This window comes from Schistocerca piceifrons, chromosome 3 (genome assembly GCF_021461385.2).
Source record: "Schistocerca piceifrons isolate TAMUIC-IGC-003096 chromosome 3, iqSchPice1.1, whole genome shotgun sequence".
In the NCBI taxonomy this organism is placed as follows: Eukaryota; Metazoa; Arthropoda; class Insecta; order Orthoptera; family Acrididae; genus Schistocerca; species Schistocerca piceifrons.
Window position 1 is genome coordinate 537,142,378 of NC_060140.1, and position 25,656 is coordinate 537,168,033.

Here is a 25,656-nt window from a genome sequence, read left to right on the forward strand (position 1 = left end):
AGTCGTGCGGTGTTTCGATTTAAAATTAATAGACCGACTGGAAAAGGCAGCTGAAAATGTAATTCAGGAAACCCCTACACACTTTGACCTAAATGTAATGAAGACAGATGTCGATCACTTTAATAATAGTGAATATGTTGGGTATCAATGTACGTTGTCTCTTAGACAGTGGAAGTGAGGTGAGAGCGATATCTCAGTCCTTCTTTGATGCATTACCTAGTAAAGAGAAGCTTACCATAATGAGGGTATCAGGACTAAGAATAATTGGTGCTACTGGCAAGGTGTCAAAAACGGTAAAACAAGAAGCTTTGCTGCCTTTTAACATTAATGGTAATTTAATTGATCATCCATGCTTAATTCTAAATAATCTCACTATTGAGGTTTTAACTCGCATAGATTTCTTGTCAAAATATCAGTGTGTTGTTGACTTTGAAAGAAGCCAGTTAAAAATGGTCTTGCCGATAACCGGAGTAATTACGGTACCTTTTATTGATAAACATGTAGTAACTAATGATGAAACTTGGGAGCTGCCTATACGAGTTCTGAAAAATAGGAGATATTGGGACGAAGGTGTTAATCTTAGTAAAAGTAAGCTAACCATAGAAGAAGAAGCAAGAAGCAGCTGAGATCGATGTTCGGTCTTTTCGGCTTCTATAGGCGTTTTGTTAGTGATCAGGCTTTTAATGCGCCCTGTCTTCACCTCCTGCTGAAAAAGAATTCCCCTTGGGTTCGGACAGCAGAATGCGAACAGGCGTTCTAGGTGCTTAAACAATCTTTAATTAATTGTCCTAGTTTACACCATCCTGATTTTGAAAAACCATTCCTTGTGTCTGTTGATGCTAGTGGCTATGGTATAGCTGTGGAGATATTCCAAGTAGAAATAGAGAACGAACAAGAAGTGCACAAGACTATAGCTTTCGCAAGTCGATCTTTACAGGCAGCAGAGAGAAATTATGGCATCTCAGAACTGGAAGCATTGGCAATTGTATTTGGGGTACAGAAATTTAAGCAGTATCTATTAAGTCACAAGATAATTGTTTACAGTGACCATAAGGCGTTGACCTTTTTAAAGACCTGTAAGTTGAGGAATGCTCGTTTGGTAAGATGGTCATTGTATCTCCAGCAGTTTGACGTTGAGGTTAGATATATTCAAGGGAAAGACAATCTGGTAGCTGATGGGTTATCTAGAAGTTCGGAGCTATGTAATGACGTGGGAGTTATAGCAACTGACCTAAGTGAAATGCGAATGTTTACGTTGCACGAAGTAAAGTAAGAAAGTGCATTAAAGAGGGTGATTAAGAACTTGAGACGTGAGCAGAATGCAGATGACCAGCTGAAATTAGTGAAGAGCTATTTAGGAAATGCGAATATCCTAAGGTTTTGCAATACTATTGTCTGCATAAAGGTATTCTGTTTAGATGGAAAAATGTAGGAGTTTCAGAGTGGAAGCTGTGCTTTCCCTCACAACATGTAGACTTACTAATCGACTGTGTGCACCTGAGGTATGGGCACTACGGTGCAGAGAAGTGCATTGCCGAATTAAAAGAGAAGCTTGTGTTTGACAACATGTACCACCGTGTTGTCAAGCGTCTAGCATCTTGTGTAGTGTGCCAGAGAGTCCGTGCTGCTAACACCAGAATACAAGGGGATATGCATTCAGTAGAGCCAACTGAAACCCTAGAATTACTGGCTTGTGATTTGTTTGGCCCTCTTCCTGCTTCCAGAGGTGGGTGAACCTATGTTTTTGTTGTTGTGGATGGATTTAGTAAATATGTTAAGCTATACCCAACTAAAAGAGCAAATGCAAAAACGTGGTAGAAAAGTTGGAAAAAGATTTCTTCGTGAACGTGAAATTATCTGCGTATTTCCCCCATGGAAATACGAGTGAACGTATTATGAGAGAATTGAATAGGCTTTTCTGGACTTATTGTGCTCGGAAACAGTCAAGTTGGGCAGAGCACATGAAGTATTTTGAGAATGTAATTAACAACTTAAGGCATGATGCAACTGGTTTTGCGCCTTGCGAATTGATGTTTGGCCAAGAACCGCACAATGTGATTGCAGATTTGGTAGAATTCCGTATTCTAACGCTAATATCCACAGACGAGAAGTTAAGGGCTAGGGCAAATATAAGGAAAAGAACATTAGAAAGAAAGAAGCGTCATGACGCAAAACCTGTACCCACCAGTTTTGAAATAGGTCAGTTAGTCCTTGTCAAAACCAAGGAAAAATCAAAGAAAATAAATGCAGAAACAAAGAAATTCATGTTCGTATACCAAGGACCTTTCAGGATCATAGGAAAACCACATACCAATGCATATAGGCTAGAGTACCCTAAGAGTAAAAAGCTATTCGGTCTCAGGAACGTGATCGACCTAAAGAAGTTCATAGGTAGTGAATGAATTCTGTAGGGAGGAGGTTGTTCTGTAACCTCTACACAGTATGGTAACTGTGCAGTCCCAGCTGTGTGAGATCTTGTTTCCTTTTCAGGTCTCACTCATTCTTCATGTTTCCTATCCACCAAAATTTCGGCTCTTACTCTCAAATACTATGACTATCAAGCCAGCATAAAGCTAATGAATTCTGTAGGGAGGAGGTTGTTCTGTAACCTCTACACAGTGTGGCAGCTGTGCAGTCTCAGCTGGGTGAGATCTTCTTTCCCTTTTCAGGTCTCACTCTGTCTTCATCTTTCGTATCCACCAAAATTTCGACTCCTTCTTTGCAATACAAAAAATTTTCCGTCATGGCTAGCAAGCCATGAGTTCTGTAACCATTCTATCCACCGATTAGTGAAGAAAATACCTAATGTGACAAACCTAACAGTGACATAAACAACAGAGAAGTATGATGTAATTAAGATACAAATGTATTTGAGTAACAAGTATGTATACAACCCTGGTAATATGGTAAGTATAAAGTGTTGTTTTATTGGAAATGGTCCCACAATAATATTAAAAAAGATATACAAGTTCGTTTATAAGCAGGATCTGAAGTGGCAATGAGACCTAGTGTATGCATTAGAGCTAACTAATAAATAGTAAGAGAGAGTGCTTAGTGTTATGAAAAATAGACAGATAAGTTGTGAAAATGAACTCACCTTGTGTAGCAAGGAATAGCAGTGTAATAGAACTGAGTAGAATTTGTGGTTGAGACGTGAAGGACACGTCCCTGAAGTATTTATAAGGTTGGAGCTGGCCATTATTTTGGTGTTGGGTGTGCGGTGACACACCTACGTGTATTGAGGTTATGAGCTGGAGGCGTGAATGCGACCATAGGTACCCTTATGTTAGATGCGACAGAGCAGTTCATGATGTCCTATAGGTAGTAAGGAATTTAGCATTACGCTCGTCCATAATTACTTAATGCACTTTAGTGGTAGGTCGAGAGAGATTACCTGTGGTTTCAGCGTCCGATCGAGTGGAAATGGATTGCCACGTGAGCAAACTGATCAGCTGCAATACACTATAGATATGAAATAAATGTGCTATCCTATGCTTTAAATTTTAATGGAGTGAGTATTACTTAACTTCATACACTAGCAAACTAAGTAAGTACATAAATGCAGATGTGGAACTGACACAGCAGCAGAAGACCAATAAGTGGATTTAGTAGTCAACTAAACGTAGTGTGTTTTGAACACTCAGAACTGTACTATTACCACAAGTTACCCACATGTACAAAGAGGCTGAGAAGACAACTGCTAATGAAATATACTCATACTATCTCTAAGAATAAGGTAATCGAAGATGAGTCAGCTAAGTAAATAAAATACGAATGTATCAAGAAATTACCGAGCATTGGTTCAGTGTTCTGGCCTAGAAATAATAAATTGAGATTAAATAGGATTCATGATTGTATGCTTTGAACATAAATTTTCTCTAGTATGTGACTAATGGCGTTGTGAGCAATTTTTTTTACCGATTTTATGACAGTTAAGTAACCGTGAGAGTAAAATTGAAAAAGTTCTGTTAACTTTGTTCCAGTAACATACTGAAAGATAAAATGTATATATCCCCATTTCATTGTGACCCACCCTTAGCTATTAAGTGAACAGAGTCTGAGGCATTCTTTTTGTTTGTCCTACAGGACAAACCAGAAAATGGCAGCCTGGTAGCTGCGTGAAAGCGTGGAGTGACTTGGACACAACTCAAAGTGACCCCTCCCCTCTCCCCATGTAATTTAGAGTGAATGTGAAGGACGCACACCATAGCAACTTCCCCTCCTCTACCCTTGTGAATGGAAGTGTAGAACGCCAGCCCAAGTGGCTATAACCACGTGTCTAAAAATGAAATTGTCATGATTTGTGAAATTTTCTTTCAGGTTTAGAAAAGACTGCTAAGATATAATTATCTGTTTATGTATCATGAATAACTGTGTTATTTTCTTTGAATTTATGTATGTAAAAAAATGTTTACAGACAATTTAATGAATTTAAGATTTTCATAATTTTACATATTTTTATGTGTTTGTCTGTCTAAGGTAATATGTAGGCCAAAGTGTTTCATTGATTTTTGCTTAAATTTTGAGTGATAATGTTGCTTAAGAGGCAGTGAACATCCCAGCAATTTAAATAAGTGAAGTAGTTAATAAGTTTTCTTTTAATATTTCAATATGTTTACATTTCAATTCTAATTTTTCATAGGGAGTTAAGCTGTACTCTTGCTTCCCTTTTTGTAATTAATTTTTTTTCATTTACATTCAAAAAAATTAAGTAGAGGGTGATGTAGGGAAGCAGCCTACTCACGCCTTATAAAATTCACATCAGTCCTTCCATTGTGTGCCAGCCTAATCCGCTGTAACTAGCGCTGGCGTCATAAATATTGGGCAATACTTTAAAATGAAGTAAAGAACCTGAAACGTTTCTAGTACGTCAGGAGTAATACTAAATCAATATGTGTTGGATATCAGTTCAATAACTTTAACCATTTTTGAAATTTGGATGTTTTCTGTAAAAATCATTGGTGCAACAGAAAAGAGCTAGAAACTTAAAAATTTATATTTAGATTCCTTTTGCATAATAATTTAGTAGAAACAGTATTCTGGATCTCACAAATTAAAATTTTAGTTGAAATTCATGATTTTCTGGTTTTTGTCTTAGAAATTAATGAAACAAGATAAATTAAGTAGGCGAATAAATAAAACTAGGATGTTTAAATTTAAGTAGAAGGGAGATCCGCTATAATAATAAAAATGTGAGAAGTTTCAACAGAATAACTATAAAACTATAGCTATAGCATATCTCCAAAGAGCAAGTTCAGAGCTCGTCTACTGCGTGTAGTGTAATTAAATTAATTCTCTCGCCAAAAATATTTGACTTAGCCACGTCAGACTTTTATTATGATTACTTACTTGTGTGATGATTGCACAATTAAATTGAAAGCTTCATTGGCCATCAGCAAAGGAAGCAATGACTTATTCAATAACTTTAAGTGGTGCATTACTACTAGATTTGATCAGGCATTCCCTTAGCCATCCGCACCGCGGCTTTATATGTAAGAACGCTGCGCGAGAAAAAAGAAAGGCCCCAGTTCTTTCCTGACGCTGATTAGCGCACCACCTGTGCTGGGAGTCGCGTCGGAATCGTTGATATAAACAGCCTCGAATGCAGTAATAAGTTACTCAGGATACGCGTAACCATGAAATCATTTTCGAGTGAAGTGTTAATTTTGGGATGACGTTAATAATCTATCTTTAGTTTGCGTATGTCGTATTTTCATGTGCCGCCGCAGGACAGACAATCTACCATTATTTAGCGTGGCGTTTGAAGAACATTATCATCAAATTATGGCGAGCATTCACTTAAACATTTAATTTGGACAGTTATAGTTGCATCAGCGCATTAGGCTCTGAACTGCTCTGGTAGTTGGATTGTGTGGATTCTTTTTGGTCTGTGACTTTCAGAATGTATTGAACATTTTAGAGAGAATGGTTTTTGATTATGAATCCCAGACAATCTCCTAATTCCCCAGAGCTATAAGCTGAAGCTATAAACGTATTTCTCAGATGAAGTGGGCACTAGGAATTCTAATTACAGGCTTCACGATTTGCTAATCACTTTCTGGTTGCCAATATTGTAGTTAGAGAGCCAGTGTTGAGAACGGCAAACAACAGCATTAAAAAAATGATAGGAACATTAACAATTATTCCACCCGCCACGCTGATTGCAGAAAAGTACATTGCAGTGGCTGGACGTAGGGTAATACGAAATCTACTAGCCCTGCGCTCAGTGTGGTGCAAACTTGTGAAGCGGACAACTAACCATGCCACCTAAGCAAGTTTGAAAGAAGTCAGACTGTGGTGTTCAGAATGGAGGGGTGGTCCTTTTGGAGAACTGTCATGCAAGTTGGAAGAGTTGCATCAGTGGTGCAACTATGCTAGTACCAGTGGTCACGTGAACATTCTCATACCCACAGGTGAAGTTCTGGACGTCCACGCAGCACAGACGGCAGTTGCAAAATACATAAGACGGCTTTTGAGCCCACACATGTCAATACTTATCATTGCAAACTGGATATTAGCAGTGGGGCTACAGGCACGCACACCTGTAGCCTGTCTTACATTCACGCCGCAGCATCAACGTGCATGGTTCGACTGGTGCCATCAGAGGACAACTTGTAAAACGGAATGGCGTGCCGTAGTCTTCATAAGTGAAAGTAGATTCAGTCTGCATGCGTATACCACAGACCTCCTGAGTCCTGTCAAAGACACACAGTCCCCATCTCAGGTCTTATGGTCTGGGGTACCATACACTACAACTCTCGCCAGCTTTAGAGTTTCTAGAGGGGATGCTAACCAGGATTCGGTATGTGCAGAAGTTGTTAGAAGGTTTGTAAGACGTTGTGGTCTCCTGACCTTCATTCCTTACGTAATCCGCCCTCACAATCATATTCCACACATCAAGACACTTCATTCGAGCCCAAACTCGATAAGATAAAGTCAGTGTTGTATGAATTCATGTAAACGATATGTAATTAACAAATAAGATCACCGTGGTTGAAATACTCGAGGCTGGCATACACACATACATTCCAGACACGACAGTCACAGTAGCTTTTAGTTCGGGAAAGAAACCGCACAACGGGACGCCGGTTCCTTCAGAGGACGACCCAGCCTATGTTGGCCGGTGACCGCCTGTGTAGCAGACAGCGTGGGCCCGAGTGAAAGGGAGGAACAATCCCATGTTTGGTTTAAAAGCAAATTCCGCTACATTGTGTGGGAGCGGCCAGCCTATGAATTCTTTACACATAGCACGCAGTTTCAGAGATTTTCACAGGGAGACAGCAAACGCCAAACGCCAAAGCTACAGGGTTCCGGATTGGTCGCCTTAAACGAAACGTCATTCTCCCGTTTTAGAAGAGCAATGCTGATTGGTAGACGATATTTCTGACGCCTTGAGCTGAAGGAATAATGGATGAGACTGAAAGATATACCCCTTCACATCTGGCGTGGAGAGGCGGCGTTCCGTTGTCGCTCTTGGAGTGAGGAACAAGTCTCTCCTCAGTACTTTACTGGGAGAGCTCCTCTGTCGAGAGCGAATCGAAGTGCTACTCTATATTGAGTCGTTGCAATTAAGCGTTGTTCACTGTGTTGGCCAACACACTTATTGTGCGGTGTGAATGGACAGAGTTATAGTTAAACGTCTGCGAGTGAATTTTTGAGTGGCATCGCGGCGGACTGGTTATCTGACCAGTGTACCATGCCAATAATTATACCAGGGGTGAATAGGAATCCTTGACTTCATCAAGGCATAGGGAGAGTGATTGGCGAAGGTCAATCCAGATAGAACGAGAGTTATCTTATTTGTCAGCAGCGAGTGGCGCAGACAACAGTCATTGCAGCTTATGGTATTGTGCGCTACAGCTATTGCGAGCTCCATATTTCCTCCACAACAGTACACTTCACTGCATTTCACACACGACGGCCTCAACCCTACCTAGCAACATTCTAAAGGATAATTATTCAAGTTGAGTAGGCGCGCCTCTCAGCCAATCTGCCGAGTCAACAACCATCTTAAACTTTGTATAGAAATTTCATTAGCGAATCCTATCCTTGAGAGGTAACTTCACATTCAGAAAAGAACCAGGATATAGCTTTTTCAATTCATAACTAAAAGTGCTATTGTGATTTCTCAGACTTTTTGCAAAATAAATAATAACTTTCGTTAGTTTCATGTTTTTCTTACACTAATTAGCACTACTCCAGTACCCAAGTATCCCACTAGTTACGTAAGAAATTTTGTGAATTTTTGTGTCATTTCCTTATAGCGGACGACTCCAGAAGATATTTATTGCGGAAAGTTTTTCAGGTATTTCTCTTTAGAACGTTAGGAGCGTCTGTCTGCCTTCTGTAGTAGTGTGGGGATGGAAATTGCATCTTGCAGGAGCCACAGGCTAAAGGGTACATCTCAGATTAATCTGTTGCGCAGAATAACAGATTAACCCCACACCTCGGAAGGTTTTTCTACTGTTCTTGCAACAGGTGTTGTTTCCACAGAATAATGCTCTCCCGTTGACTGTTCTCGAAACACAATGTGCTCTGAAAGACGTGCTGACGCTTTCCTACGTGCTGAAGCTTCCCTAGACAGCAAGATTCACCAGACCTGTCGCCAGTCGAGAACGTGTAGAATAAGGTGAGACTCATGAGTCTGTCCTTCGAATAACTCTTGCAGAACTACGTGAACAGGTCGCGTAGGTGTGACATAACGCATCCCAGGACAGTGTTCGTTATCTGTGCTATTATCTGGAGTCAGCGCCTGCATTTCCATCCGTGTTTCAGCATGAATCGATACCCAGTACCTCATAACCACTTGTGCTATTGATACTATTGATGTTATTGAAGCTATTGATGTGGTAATTTCTTATACTCCATACGCACTGTTGCAACAATAAATGTAGAACTATCGCAAATTCCGTATATATATCCTTTTTAATAATTGACTAATCTCTTATTTCTTACTACCACCATTATGATGAAAATCGTTTACCGTTATTTAGACCTCAGTTATGGTATATAATGTTGTATGTAAACGATCTTTCTTGTGCTTCAGTTTGTTATGAAGATTTGTAGTTTACTTTCTTAAAAATAGTGAGATATCGGCTAAGGCCGATAAACCTTTGTAAATTTCCAGTTTGATAGAATTTTACGTGAAAATTGGATCCCTTCGCTTATATTTCAGTAGGCTCTTATTGTCATGTCATGTTTTTACCCGTTAAAGCCCTGTTCGTTCAGTTATAAGATGAACTTTACTGATGTTAATTATTTGCTTATAAATACGTTTACATTCTGTATTTCCTTTAAATTTGATTAGAATGTTAATATTTTACGTACGTTACATAGTCGACTGCTAGCGACATCTATCGATCGTGGCCTCAAGCACCTTATCAATCTTAGTGGCCGTCAGCCCTTCACTGCAGTACTGGCCACACATGTTTACGCGATGTGTATTTAAAATATTGTGTTTCTTGGTCGTTGTAATGGTCATCGACTGCAATACTATTCTCATACACCACACTGTAAAAAGATACCTGTGATGATCACTGTTGTGAGACAACGCAAATACTGGGAAGCTGTGTCACTCAACGCCTTTGGTAAGACGATACCATTTACATACATATTCATTCTAGTGGATCGTTTTCATTTATGTAAATATGGTTTCTCTGACCCACTATCATTTCCTCATGGTAATGTTCGTTTTTCAGTCATAGCACCTTCGTTCTACTTGACTGGCTACAAACGATGTAAAGCTATTTTACCTATATGTTCTGTATGGATATCGTCATTTCTAAAAAAAAATATTTTAACTGTGTGTTAAGCCTTTGGGGCAGTTGCACTAATAAAGGATGTTTTATCGAATGTAACCTGTAATTACTTTTTGTATACTTTAGAACTTTTCTACGATTTTATGTACAGATTTGTATTTTGCATCTGTAATTTTGATTCCTGTAAGCTGTTGTACGTTGCCATATTCTAAAGTGTAATTATATATCCTACATCTAAGGATGTTTAACTGAAACTAGTAAACACAGTAAAATTTTTTTGCGATAAAGACTTGTACGATTTTCAGTTCTTAAAAATTACTACAGATAGCTTGTCCACAGCGTTGCAGTGTCAGTGAACATGAATTAATTGTTAATGAATACATCCTGTTCTGTTTTTATGTCGAATTTTAATGGATTCTGAGTTTTATTATGGTTTAGATCTTGCCGTTGTCGAGTTGGTCCCTTCTTTCAGTCAGGTTGTATCGCAATTTCCTCTTCTGAATTCTATTCAGTACCACCTCATTACTTACGTGATCTACCCATCTAATCTTCATCATTCTTCTGTAGCACAACATTTCGAAGGCTTCAATTCTCTTCTTGTCTAAACTATTTACCGTCCACGTTTCACTTTATACTCGATGTTAGCAAATTTCTCTTCTTCAGAAACGCTTTACTTGCCATAGCCAGTCTACATTTTATCCTCTCTACTTCGACTATCATGTTATTTTGCTTCCAAAATAGGAAAACTCATGTACTACTTTAAGTGTCTCATTTCGAAATCTAATTCCGTCAGCATCATCCGACTTAATTCTTTCATTATACTCGTTTTGCTTTTGTTGATGTTCATCTTATATCCTCCTGTCAAGACACTGTCCATTCAGTTCAACTGCTCATCCCGCTCCTTTGCTGTCTCTGACACAGTTACAACGTCATCTGCGAACCTCAAAGTTTTTATTTCTTCACCATGGATTTTAATACCTACTCCGAATTTTTCTTTTGTTTCCTTTACTGCTTGCTCAATATACAGACTGAATAACATCGGGGATAGGCTACAACCCTGTCGCACTCCCTCCTCAACCACTGCTGCCATTTCGTGCCCCTCGACTCTTATAACTGCCATATAGTTTCTGTATAAATTGTAAATAGCCTTTCGCTCCCTGTATTTTACCCCTTCCAACTTCAGAATTGGAAAGAGTGTATTCCAGTCAACATTGTCAAAAGCTTTCTCCAAGTCCACATATGCTAGTAGCGTAGGTTTGTCTTTCCTTAATCAATCTCCTACGTTACGTCGTAGGGCCAGTATTGGCTCACGTGTTCCAACATTTCTACGGAATCCAAACAGATCATTCCCGAGGTCGGCTTCTGCCAGGTTTTCCATTCGTCTGTAAAGAATTCGTGTTAGTATTTTGCACCCATGACTCATTAAACTGTCAGTTCGGTTATTTTCACACCTGTCGACACCAGCCCGTTGGACACTATGAACCGGCAGTATACCCGTGGACTATTCGAGCAAAAACATAAGTGTCCGTCGAAACTCTAACATTAGCTAAAAACTGAATTTCGGTATGTGCAACCGTTCACAAAATATAATGGGTGTTTACATCTGATGTGACTCACCTTGTATAGAGAGGCCCTGCAAGGGAAATAACGTGTAACCAGTATTGTGAAAACGGAAGAGAAGTACATAAAGTTGATGCGGGTGTTACGATTTTTTCTTCCAGTCATCATCAGTCTTCTGACTGGTTTGATGCGACCCACTTCGAATTCCTCTCCCATACCAATTCCTTTCATCTCAGAGTAGCACTTACAACCTAGATCCTGAAGGTTTTACTGGATGTATTCCAGTGTCTGTCTTCCTCTACAGTTTTTGCTCTCTACAGCTCTCTCTAGTTCCTGATGTCTGAACAGATCTCCTACGAGTTGTGGTATTACTACAACACTGAAATAGCAAAGTGGAAACATGGCAACTGAAACATTTCCTTAGAATTAATAAAATTCTTGGGAGAACCATCCATGACAGAATTATTTTACCTTATGTGCAACGTATGTGAGACAGGGGAAATGTCCTCGGACCTTTGGATGTATAATATAATTCCAAGAAGATAGGTGCTTACAGGTGTGAATACTAGCTATCTGTAATTCACGGTTGCAAAATGTTGATACAGTTATTTATTGCAAAATGGAAAAATTGGTAGAGGCTGACCTTGGAGAAGATGAGTTTGGGATCCGGAGAAATGTAGAAACGGCCGATATTCATTTGTCGTTGAAGATAGGTTAACGAAAGTCAAACCTAAGTTTATAGCATTTGTGGATGTAGGGAACAGTTTTGACTATGTGGACTGCACTACAGTCTTTGAAATTTTAAAGGCAGCAGGGATAAAATATAGGGACAGAAAGGTTATTTGCACCTTTTACAGAAACCACGTGTGTGAATTGCTAGGGGACTAAACTGCTGAGAGTATCGATCCTTAGACTTACAGACTACTTAAACTAACCTATGCTGAGGACAACACACGCAACCATGCCCGACGGAGAACTCGAACGTCCGGCGGGAGTGGTCCCGAAATCCGTGACATGGCGCACCCAACCGTGCGGCATAGAAACCATACTGCAAGTGTAAGAATCGAAAGAGATGAAAGGGAAGTAGTATTTGAGAAAGGAGTGAGACAAGGGTTTAGCCTATCCTCGATGTTATCCAGACTGTACACTGAGCAAGCAGCAAGGAGAACCAAAGACATCTTTACGGAAGCAATTAAAGTTCAAAGAGAAGAGACAAACGCTTTGATGTTTGCGAGTGACATAGTAATTCTGTTAGAGACAGCGAAGAACTTGGAAGAACAGTTAAACGGAATGGATAGTGCGTTAAAAAGTGTTTATAATAAGGACATCGATAAAAATATAAAAAAGGTAATGGACTTTAGTCAAAGTAATTTAGACGATACCGAGGGTATTAGGAAATAAGACAGTAAATGCAGTATATAAGTTTCGTTATTTGGGCAGCAACATAACTGATTGTGACAGAAGCACAGTAGTAATAAAATGCAGACTGATAATAACAAGAAAAGCATTTCTGAAAAGGACTAATTTCTCCACATATGTATGCGCTGAAGAGACAGAAGCACCCTGTCAACAGTTACAACCCCCTAAATTTTCCACTTGTGTACATTGTGAATTTACGTCCCTGTTTCAAAACAAAAAAATTTTCCCATTGTTTAACACTAACCCTCCTTTAGCCGCTAAGTCCCCTATCCGTGCAACCCATCTTTCAAAGGGAGCATTTGTCTACCTTTTCAATATTTCCTCAGTCACCATTCCGCTTGAAGGGGAGGGTTGTGCATGTTATCTACTGTTTAGAGTGTTTTATTCATATTTGGATTACCAGATTTCCCTTCTCTCAGCGTCAGAGTTGACTTATACTTGCAAGACCAGCCGCAAGACTTTCGAACTGGGGTCAGCCGATGTCGCAGAAGCAAAGTAGTCCATACTGGCCAGATACTGCTAATTAGGGACCCTTTACCAATGTCGCCTCCAGCACCCAATAGAAATCTGGGAGAGACGTCAATGTGCCTTTGGGGATTATTGATTTGACTGCCAACCCCACAATATGCACTTCTTTTCCTCTCCTGTCCCATTCTTTGGACTTCCGTGAATCGTAAACCAGCTGTGGTTGCTCCTATTAGTAGCTGATCCCCTGTTCGCCTACGTCAGGTGCGCCCCTTGTATTCTGAGGTATATTGAAGTACGATTTTTTCTCTATTCGTTTGCCTGTTACCATCTGAAAATATTGTATATTGTTACTGGATGCACAAACCCTCACCCTACCTAATGTCTGGAACAGGAAATTTTTTTTCTGTCGGCAATTTGTTACAATTTTGTTGATGCTCATGTGTAACTGAATATGAGATAGCAATCTATGGTAGCAATTTGTTACAATTTTGTATAACAGTGGTGACGTATGTGGCAATTTGTTACAGTTTTGTTAGATATGGTCAAATAGGATGAAGTTGACAACTGGGCAGAAGTTGACTGAAAAGTTTAAAAAACTTCATGTTCAGAGGACTTATTTTTTAACTTTTTTGTTAGCTAAGACTTTTATTCGCCTGACTGACGTAAAACAGCTATTGTAACTAAGTCTTATGTGAGTCGTGCATTGACCCCTCGCAGTATATGCAGCAGCACTTGTTTATAACAGCCTAGTGACAGAGTGAGGGAGTCATCGTTGAGGTGTCTGTATATTAACTTACGAATTTGTCATAAATGCTGCAGTTTGTTCCACGAAACAATTCAGAACATAAAAGTTGTCAGAGTACAAATGCTGTAAATGCGTGCAAATATGAATCAGGTGAGTTGAAGATATATAGCCTGGATTTTTATTACAAGTTCCTGTCAAACTGAGGTTGACCGCTGGTATGAAGCTGATTGAAAAGTTAGAAAAAGGTTCCAGATGTAGCAAACATACTGCCAATTAGAAGAAGAGGGATTTATTTATTTCTATGGTGACACGTCGGCGTTCAAAGTACAGGGAAGACATTTTTTGTGTTCGATTCTTTGGAATTTCATACAGCAAATTAGTGCTTAAACTTTATTTGTGTGATACTCTAAAATTTGTACCAGATGATTATAATTAGAGTGCTGCTAGTACCAGATGTCCTCTTTTGGATTTAAATATCATTTGACAGTGAAGTTTGGTAGATGTTCTAATGTGTTACTACAAAAACGACTTGCACTGAAAAAACAGTTCCAGTTGTGGCCACCAGGTGCAGATCTATTGCAGTGAATGCAAGAAACACGTAGAGCAATATTTGCATATTATGATGGACTAGGAATGGAACATGGGCAGAAAAATAAAAACAAGAGAAAAGGCATAATGTTGACTTTACTATTAATTGACATTTACACAACTTGTTCAGTATGAGCACCAGAGATGTTGACTAGAAGCTACTTCTGTAAAATTAGATTATTAACACTTTCTCCAGCAGTTCCTGTCAAATCTGAGCAACATGTTGATGCATTCTTCTAGATATGTGAAAAGCCAAAAATTGCATGGATTGAGATTGTGCCATGTATCTGGAAAACATCTGGAGATAAATGTTCATAGAAGGTTACATTAAGCAGAGGGGGGAAGTTACATGAGGTATTCTACGTCTCATGTAATAACAGTGGCTTCCATACAGTTGCTGTCTTCCAAATCAGGAATCTCATGCTGGACGAGGAGGCCTCGGTAACATGCTCACATCATAGCTCTCCTGTCAGACCGTCTGACGTATACTCTTCAAAGAAGAACAGAGTGAGAATAAATATGGTTGTGAATCCATACCAACACAGTACCATACGACAACGGTGCTTCAGATGCAACAGTACCCAGAATTGGCAATTCTGTGTGTTCACTACTCCGAATAGTATAAAATGCGCCTTGGTACTGCATAGAATATTGCTCAGCCACATGTCATGAACTTCGATTCATGGCAGAACCTGAAGAGAAAATTCAGAACATTGTTGCAAACTGTGACGTTTCCGTTCCTGCATCTTCTTGATCTTGTATGGGTAACAGTGTAAAATAGACAGCAAAACTTTCTGTGCTGTTGACTATGGGGTGGACAAGGCTCGTGACACTGCTTGTGCTGCATGGCTAGTCACAGCAGCACCTCTTTAGTAACTTAGAGCAGGAGCGGATGCGTTCCTCTTCCAGGTGCCACACTAATCTCAACCACGTTTTCAAATTTATTATCGTCTCCTTTAAACCATTTAACGGCATTGGGGCTTTGTTCAGAACTTTCAGTTGGCGATACTCTCTCAATGCAGCACTCTAATTGCTGCCATTTAAATGAAACAGAGTCTCTAATGGAGCAAAGTATATCATCTCGATGGCCATACTCTTCACTCACGTTATGGCTTGTCAGATGATAGCATGGATGTCACACCGTCATAGAAACAGTACACAACGCCAGATTTACATCTGGTGGCCAAAATTGGAACTAATTTGTTTTCCAGTGTTAATCAGTTCAACATTAATACATTAGCATATCTACAAAGTTTGGCTGTCATACGATAATTACGGCACACACTGCACCTCCGTGAGTAGCAGAACATTAATTATAACCAACCAGTTTTCAAATATAATTATTATTCTACATTTATTTTTCAATTACTGATAAAGTTTCAGAACAATTAAAGCCTCCCTGTAGTCGTAAAGAATCCATAATTATCATATAAAATATAATCGGTAAAATTCAAACCCCAAGCGATGTGAAGCGGACTGAAGCAACATGTTAGAGCAATGGGTAACAAAGACCCAAAATTTTATTACCACAGCTAAGTACCCATGCTCTGAAAGAAAAACCACTACGTTAATTTCATTGATTTCAGAAATGTTTAAGATTAAACTCCAATCTTGGTCATCATCAACCCATTTGACGGTATTTATACGTAACCAAATAAATAACAGCGATGTATGGGACGCGATGTGGCACAATTTTGTGTAACAATGTTAGTGTACAGCGTAATTTGCGACAATTTTGCTGTAACGTGGGGCAGTTTGTAACAGTTTGCTGTAAGCTGTTGATCCATGTGGCAATTTGCTAAAATTTTGTTGTAAAAAGAGGCAATATGATAGAATTTTACTGTAAATGTGGATAATTTCTTACGATTTTGATCTACCATTAGGCATTTTATTACTATTTTGCTGTAATCTGGGGCAATTTCATTCAATGTTTCTTCAAAATTGGACAGTTGGTTACAATTTTGCTGTAAAGTGGGGCAGTTTGTTAACATTTTGCTGTAATATGTGACAAATTTGATAAAATTTGCTGACCATAGGACACTTTGCTACAATTTTGTCGTATCACGAGCAATTTGCAATAGCTTTTCTGTAACATGGTGATGTGTGTCAGAGCATCATGTAGTCGCCGCTGTGTGATTGCACAGGTCAGCGTTATCAGTAGATGACAATAATCATTTTTGTAACGCAAGATAAAGTTAGTAACATAGCATTGATCCCTGCTGTCGTGAACTGACTCTGAATGCAAAGCAACCCTCGTGATTACCAATATGAATGTTTATTACTGCAGTCCCCCCAAAGAACCATAGACCTTGCAGTTGGTGAGGAGGCTTGCGTACCCCAGCGATATAGATAGCCGCACCGTAGGTGCAACCACAACGGAGGGGTATCTGCTGAGAGGCCAGACAAACGTGTGGTTCCTGGAGAGGGGCAGCAGACTTTTCAGTAGTTACGGGGGAAACAGTCTGGATGATTGACGGATCTGGTCTTGTAACACTATCCAAAACGGCCTTGCTGTGCTGCTACTGCGAACGGCTGAAAGCAAGTGGAAACTACATCCGTAATTTCTCCCGAGGGCATGCAGCTTTACTGTATTGTTAAATGATGACGGCGTCCTCTTGGGTAAAATATTCCGGAGGTAAAATAGTCCACCATTCGGATCTCGGGCTTGGGGACTACCTAAGAGGACGTCCTTATCAGGATTAAGAAAACTGGCGTTCTACGGATCGGACTGTGGAATGTCAGATCCCTTAATCGGACAGGTAGGTTAGAAAATTTAAAAGGGAAATGGATAGGTTAAAGTTAGATATAGTGAGAATTAGCGAAGTTCGGTGGCAGGAGGAACAAGACTTCTGGTCAGGTGAATACAGGGTTATAAATACAAAATCAAATAGGGGTAATGCAGGAGTAGGTTTAATAATGAATAAAAAAATAGAAGTGCGGTTAAGCTACTACAAACAGCATAGCGAACGCATTATTGTGGCCAAGATAGACACGAAGCCCACGCCTACTACAGTAATACAAGTTTATACGCCAACTAGCTCTGCAAATTACGAAGGAATTGATGAAATGTATGATAAGTTAAAAGAAATTATTCAGATAGTGAAGGGAGACGAAAATTTAATAGTCATGGGTGACTGGAATTCGATAGCAAGAAGAGGAACAGAAGGTAACGTAGTAGGTGAATATGGATTGGGGGTAAGAAATGAAAGCGGAAGCCGAATAGTAGAATTTTGCACAGAGCATAACTTAAAATCATAGCTCACACTTGGCTCAAGAATCATAAAAGAAAGTTGTATACATGGAAGAAGCCTGGAGATACTGACAGGTTTCAGATAGATTATATAATGAGAGCATAACTTAATCATAGCTCACACTTGGCTCAAGAATCATAAAAGAAAGTTGTATACATGGAAGAAGCCTGGAGATACTGATAGGTTTCAGATAGATTATATAATGGTAAGGCAGAGATTTAGGAATTAGGTTTTAAATTGAAAGACATTTCCAGAGGCAGATATGGACTTTGACCACAATCTATTGGTTATGAACTGTAGATTAAAACTGAAGAAACTGCAAAAAGGTGGGAATTTAAGGAGATAGGACCTGGATAAACTGACTAAACAAGAGGTTGTACAGAGTTTCAGGGAGAGCATAATGGAACAATTGACAAGAATGGGGGAAGGAATACAATAGACGAAGAATGTGTAGTTTTGGGGGATGAAGTAGTGAAGGCAGGAGAGGTTCAAGTAGGTAAAAAGACGAGGGCTAGTAGCAAACCTTGGGTGACAGAAGAAATATTGAATTTAATTGATGAAAGGAGAAAATATAAAAATGAAGCAGGCAAAAAGTAACACAAACGTCTCAAAAATTAGAACGACAGGAAGTGCAAAATGGCTAAGCAGGCATGGCTAGAGAACAAATGTAAGGATGTTGAGGCTTATCTCACTAGAGGTAAGATAGATACTGCCTACAGGAAAATTAATGAGACCTTTGGAGAAAAGAGAACCACTTGAATATCAAGAGCTCAGATGGAAAACCCAGTTCTAAGCAAATAAGGGAAAGCAGAAAAGTGGAAGGAGTATGTACAGGGTCTATAGAAGGGCGAGGAACTTGAGGGCAATATTATGAAAATGGAAGAGGATGCAGATGAAATGGGAGATATGATACTGCATGAAGAGTTTGACAGAGCACTGTAAGACCTGATTCGAAACAAGGCCTCGGGAGTAGACAACATTCCATTAGGACTACTGACAGCCTTGGGTGAGCCAACCCTGACGAAACTCTATTATCTGGTGAGCAAGATGTATGAGACAGTCGAAGTACCCTCGGACTTCAAGAAGAATATAATTATTCCAATATCAAAGAAAGCAGATGAGGACAGATGTTAAAATTACCGAACTATCAGTTTAATAAGTCACAGCTGCAAAATACTAACGCGAATTCTTTACAGACGAATGGAAAAATTGGTAGAAGCCGACCTCGGCGAAGATCAGTTTGGATTCCGCAGAAATGTTGGAACACGTGAGGGAATACTGACCCTACGACTTATCTTAGAAAATACATTAAGGAAAGGCAAACCTACATTTCTAGCATATGTAGACTTAGAGAAAGTTTTTGGCAATGTTGACTGGAATACTCTCTTTCAAATTCTAAAGGTGGCAGGAGTAAAATCAGGGAGCGAAAGGCTATTTACAATTTGTACAGAAACCAGATGGCAGTTATGAGAGTCGAGGAGCAAGAAAGGGAAGCAGCGGTTGGGAAGGGAGTGAGACAGGGTTGTAGCCCGTCCCCGATGTTATTCAATCTGTATATTGAGCAAGCAGTGAAGGAAACAAAAGGATAATTCGGAGTAGGTATTAAAATCCATAGAGGAGAAATAAAAACGTTGAGGTTCGATGATGACATCGTAATTCTGTCAGAGACAGCAAAGGACTTGCAAGAGCAGTTGAACGGAATGGACAGTGTCTTGAAAGGAGGATACAAGATGAACACCAACAAAAGCAAAACGAGGATCATGGAATGTAGTCGAATTAAGTCGGGTGATGCTGAGGGAATCGGATTAGCAAATGAGACACTTAAAGTAGTAAAGGAGTTTTGCTATTTAGGGAGCAAAATAACTGATAATGGTCGAAGTAGAGAGGATATAAAATGTAGACTGGCAATGGCAAGGAAAGCGTTTCTGAAGAAGAGAAATTTGTTAACATCGAGTATAGGTCTGACAGGAAGTCGTTTCTGAGAGTACTTGTATGGAGTGTAGCCACGTATGGAAGTGAAACAAGGACGATACATAGTTCGGACAAGAAGGGAATAGAAGCTTTAGTAATGCGGTCCTATAGAAGAATGCTGAAGATTAGATGGGTAGATCACATAACTAATGAGGAGGTATTGAATAGAATTGGGGACAAGAGGAGTTTGTGGCACACCTTGAATAAAGGATCGGTTGGTAGGACATGTTCTGAGGCATCAAGGGATCATCAATTTAGTATTAGAAGGCAGCGTGGAGGGTAAAAATCGTAGAGGCAGACCAAGAGATGAGTACACTAAACAGATTCAGAAGGATGTAGGCTGCAGTACGTACAGGGAGATGAAGCAGCTTGCACAGGATAGAGTAGCCTGGAGAGCTGCATCAAACCAGTCTCATGACTGAAGGCCACAACAACAACAACAATATTACTGCAGTTCAGTGAAATGTCATGATGTCAACGCTGTGAAGTACCACACATTAGTACATTTTTTGTATGAGAATACTGAGCTGTTCTTTCACTAAGTTATAAGGGCCTTTAGACATATGTATTACTTAATTCTGAAATGGTCAAGGCACTTAAGAAGAAGGCCTTCTCTTCAGCCAGCGTCCCACTTGATTGCAAGTCTGGAAATGGGAGCATAATATCTTTCTCAGATGTATGCAAGCTTGTGTGTGTTTGCTCGTATGTGTGTGTGTGTGTGTGTGTGTAAAATTTACTGAGGAGGCGAAATTTTAAGTGTTTACATAATAGTAATAGTAATAAGTTACTTCAATAACGTGTCTTCTGTGGTGCGTGCACACATGAGAGATGAAATTTTCAGACAATGCAGAATTTTAGATGTTTATTTGCATTTTTGCTATGGAAATACTCTGAGTTACACCCAGTATATATTCTGACGCTGAGTGCACACATGTGAGATAAAAGTTATAGACCAAGCTTAATATTATAAACATTGTTGGACATAAGAATTTTTAGGCAAGTACAAGCTCTAAGTTACATCATCGTTGTCAGTTTATTGCGTATCTTTAATAAAGAATCGAATAATTTAGAACTTGGCGAAAAATTCACATCATTCGCATACTTCTGAACTTGGTCAATGTGGTGGCAACATACTGATGGCCCTCGTAATACTAGGCTTTGATTGTTTTCTTCGTTTTAATGCTTGGTCAAATATTGTGCTCTATTTGTGGGAAGGGGGGGGGAGGGAGGAGATGAGGGAAGAGGAGGGATTAAAGGGGCTATCAGGAGGGTTGGGTGTATTGTGACGTATATATTCAGTGTCAATGATCGTATTCATGGCTGAATTTAATCCTGAGTCGCCATTGCATTCCTGTCAATGTTATTATTTACATGGATAACACCGGTGTAGATATGGCAGATTGGGTTTAATGTCCCATCGTTAGCCACACAAGTCTTCATTTGAGTGAAGACGGTTGAGAAATTATATCAGTTGTGTCCACTTCAATAGAACTGTTCCAACACTTGTGTTCATCAGTGTTATAAATCCAAGCCAGGATAGCCAATTAAGATTTCAGTGTGATAAAAGAGTCGTGAGAGTATGGAAGTTTAAGGTGTCTTGCCAGCTTGTGGAAACTAATAACGTAACTAAGACCTAATAACGTAACTAACGGAGAACTATCTATGAGGAGGACAGCGAAACATTGTTTACATTTTGGTGTGCAGCTAAACAAAGATACTAGTAACCATGTGATTTCTGAAGGAAGTGAGAGGGGCAGGAGAAGCAGAAGTTCTGAGCAAAGCCGTCAACAGCCGACACTATTAGTCCATTTATACATAGATGATCTCTTAAACCATCCTTGAGCTGATTGTTGTAATCGATACATAGACGGCAACTTGAACGAATAGTAGTCTTCTGTGAGTGAAACGTGTACAGAGGTAAAATTTGAAATTTTCCCCGCGAATCAACTGGTCAAAAAGATTTCGGGTTTGCAGCCGGTCGTCGTGAAGTTTACGACGACCGGCTGCAAACCCGAAATAATTTTGACCACATGTACAGAGGATTGGCAAAACTATCTTCAGTGTTAAACAGTATTAGGGGTAAAAACCGACATCATCAATACAATAGGCAGTTACAGGTAACATAACTATTCGTTTACTTACCATATGGGTTAGTGAGCATGATGTCTCCTCTGTAGTCCACTACATAATAATAGACTGTCAGGTTGGAGACCTCGACGACTTTTCTAATGAAGGCATCATTGGGGTCGCAAAAGGAGAGGTCTTCGTTGAACTGCGACAATGAAACAGTCTTTTTTATATTCACATCGAAAAACACAAATAATCACGATGAATGAGCTGCGAATATCTTTCATAGCAGAAGGACAGAAAAGATAATAAATAAATTTGGGAAAAAATATTTATGGAATTTGCTGATTGAAACCAAAGGATCATTACGGGTCTAGCGTCACTTTGCTTTTATTAATCAACGCAGTTCTTCCCAGTAGTAGTCTAAAATATTGACCTGACTCTGTCTCATTTACCTGTCCTGTAAAGTCAAAAATCATACACTGAAGTCTTTCACAAGTGGTTCTTAGCTAGTGATAAATATTCCTAATTGTATTGTTATGGTCCTCAAAACGTATTTGTTGGTGATGTTCCGTCCAGAGTTGCTTTGGACATCCTCAGACCTGCTCGTGGAAACTTACTGATACGTAGAGAGTAGCTCTACAGAATCGACAGGTAAGATTCATAATTTCCACACGACAATTCGAAAGGTTAATTTTACTTTTGACAAGAATTTGTTACAACGTGCAAACATCCACCATGCCCCTGTTTTACATTATTCTTGTTGCTCTTCGACGTCCGAAGAGTTAGTCGGCAAGAATTGTTGGAAGCAGGAGTACCTCATAAAATGTCCAACGCAGGTCTGGAGGAAACTTTAGCAACATAAATATTTCTTGGACCATGAAAATGCAACTCAGAAAACTCACCAGTAGCAAAAGTTAAACATTTCAATGTTTTCATTCTGATGAATACCTGACAAATGGATATAAAAAATGATACGTCATCTAGAAACGAACGTAATACTAATACATTGATAACGATCACCCCAGTCGAGATAAATTGCCAAGACTGGGTTTTATATGATTCTATAAAAGTGCGAAAATAAAACTGAGCTTTTTCTTTGAAGACCGGTTTTATGCAGTTCTCCACGCTCGTCTATTCTGTGCAAGTCTCTTCATCTCAGAATAAATTATGGAATCTACAAACCTTTCAAAAAGGCCTATTGTAGCCAAGCCTTGGTCACCCTCTATTGCTGTCACTAAACATCATTCCTTCCAGTACTATTGTTTTAGGCCTAAGGATGTGTTCTGTCGAGCGGTCCCTTCTTTTATTCACGTTGTGCTACATGTCTTTTCCACAGCAATTCGATTCGTTACCTCATCAGATTTTGTTATATCTACTCATCTAGTCCTTAGAAGTCTCATGTAGCACAAAATTTCTGTATAACTCACCCTCTTCTTGGCTAAACTTTACTCGTAATAGTCTACGTTTCACTTCTGTACAAAACTGCACTCAAGATAAAGTCTTCAGAAAAGACGTCCTGACACTTAAATTTATACTGAATTTTGAGGATGTTCTGTTTTACAGAAATATTTTCCAGCTACTGCCGATATGCAATTTGTATCCTCTCTGCTTCAGTCCCTGTCTGTTATTTTGCTGCCCGAGCAGCAGTACTCATATGCTATCTAAGTGCCCCAGTTCCTAATCTAATTCGCTCTGCATCTTCTGATTTAATTCGACTACATCACATTACCACTTATCTTATATATGTTCCTCCTTTCAAGGCACCATCATTACCGTTCAACTGCTATCCTTTGTCCTCTCTGTGAGAGCTACAGTTTTTTCTATACGTGGTAGATTAATGGTGTTGATGTTCAGCCGAGATACTGATGCATTTTTACGCACTATATTTCGGCGACAGACCTAGTTATATTCTTCAGATAGTGCGAACTACGGTGACACACCTACTCACTTTCTGAATTCATACCAAACTGTGAAGTATGGTTAGTGTCGTGGCACTATTTATAGCCGAATTTGGCTCCAGTTACACGCTGGTTCTGGTGACCTTCAATTTTTTAAGACTGTAGACTGATTTCTGTAAAAGTTGTAGATAAACGTTCCCTCTCTGTAACTTACGGCTGCTACTTTCAGAATTTCAAAGGGTGTACTCCAGTCAACACTCTCAGAATCATGCTCGAACCAGGAAAATGCTGTAAATGCATATGCACCTTCCTTTAATCTATCTTCTAAGATTAATACCAACTCGTATTTAGCGTCCAAGTCTGTCTTCTAAGATAAGGCGTAGGGTCTACATTACCTCACGCGTTCCTGTATTGTTCTTGAAACCATACTGACCTTCCTCTAGGTTATTTTGTAAATAATTCTTGTACTATGCTACCATGCGTTGTTAAACTAATAGTTCGGTAATATTTATCTCTTTTAGCTCCTACCTTCTTTGGAATCGATTTTATTCCACTCTTCTTGAATTGTGAAGGTATTTCTTCAGGTTCATATATGTTGAATATAGGTGGAAAACTTTTGTCTTGGGATATTCTCGCAAAATACCAGTAATTCCAGGGGAATGTCTATGACTCCAGCTACAGTGTTTAGACTTAAGTCGTTCAATGATATTGCAAACTCTTTTTGCAATACTACATTTCCTACACCCTCAACGTACACTTCTGTCATTTTCTAAAAATTGCCTTCAATTCTTTTGTATAACCATTTTATACATCCTACCACATGTTGGGTCTTCCCTTCTTTGCCTGGTACTTGGTTTCTACCTCTTGATAGTATCCTTGTCTTTTCTCAAAGGATCTCTTTTATACCTTATTATTGGTACCTATCTCTGCCTAAGTCATGCGTGCTATTCACTGATAAATAGCTTTGGATTTCACCTCTAGCCATTACTGCTTTGCCATTCTGCGCTTCCCATTAGTGTCATTTGTTGTGTTTTTATATTTTCTCATTTCACCAATTATTATCAACACGAGTATATCAATGTGCTTCTACTGTGCCAAGTCTCAATGAATAGATTCTCACTTGCTGCTTCAACTATACTGTCTAGAATTTTTAGTATTTCTATTGTGTGGTTATAATCGAAAGATTTAGCACATAACACGTTGGAACTAGTAAGAAAACGCAATAAAAGATGCCATTTATCTCGTCAACAAATGTACTGAATGTTAAAGTGTTAAATGCCCGATTGAGCATGGTAACAACTGGCCGCGGTGCCAACTACAAGCTGTTAGGCGGCGCCACTATCAAATTTATATTGGTGTACTAACTGCAAATCAAACATTAAATCGCAAGCATGTGAAAAAACAACGCGAGAGTACATTAATTGATGTGAAGCAGCGAGAACATTCACTCTCAATATTTAGTACATAAAAATATGAAAAGGTGTTTAGTAGTAAAGTATTACATCTGTTTTCTCATTTTTCTGTTATAAAATACGCAGTGAAGTTCAATGATCACTATCTTTTACAGGGAATTCCCATCCCTTGTAGGGAATCAGGACAATGCTTTAATTCAAAGCTGTGGCTCAAGTTGGAACTTGTAATTTATCTGCGGTCTATGGTCGACATTGTTACTTGGAGAAACGTTCAACCTTTCGTGCACAATGTTTACAGCCAAGTTGACAATGATACCCCGTGCTATGTGACTGAATAGTATCAAGGTTCGAAAGTACTATGAGTAATCCATGGCCATGATCGATCAATCAAAGTGAAGAATAATATCCGGAGTAATTACTTGCTGAGCAAGTGGGCGATAAGAATTTCATGATGCGAAGTTGAATGGAAAGTTTTCTTTCCCGTTGTGTGAGGATCCTCACGTCGACTTTCTTGTC

The 25,656-nt window shown here is 39.2% G+C and overlaps 1 protein-coding gene across 1 annotated transcript in view; it reads right to left on the minus strand.

The window, feature by feature from the left end:
• LOC124788808 (cholinesterase-like) overlaps positions 1–25,656 on the minus strand; it is a 93,257-nt gene that overhangs the window by 24,600 nt on the left and 43,001 nt on the right. The window contains exon 8 of the mRNA XM_047256088.1: positions 21,903–22,032. Within this exon, the coding sequence (XP_047112044.1) occupies positions 21,903–22,032 (130 nt within the window). The remainder of the gene's footprint in view (positions 1–21,902; positions 22,033–25,656) is intronic.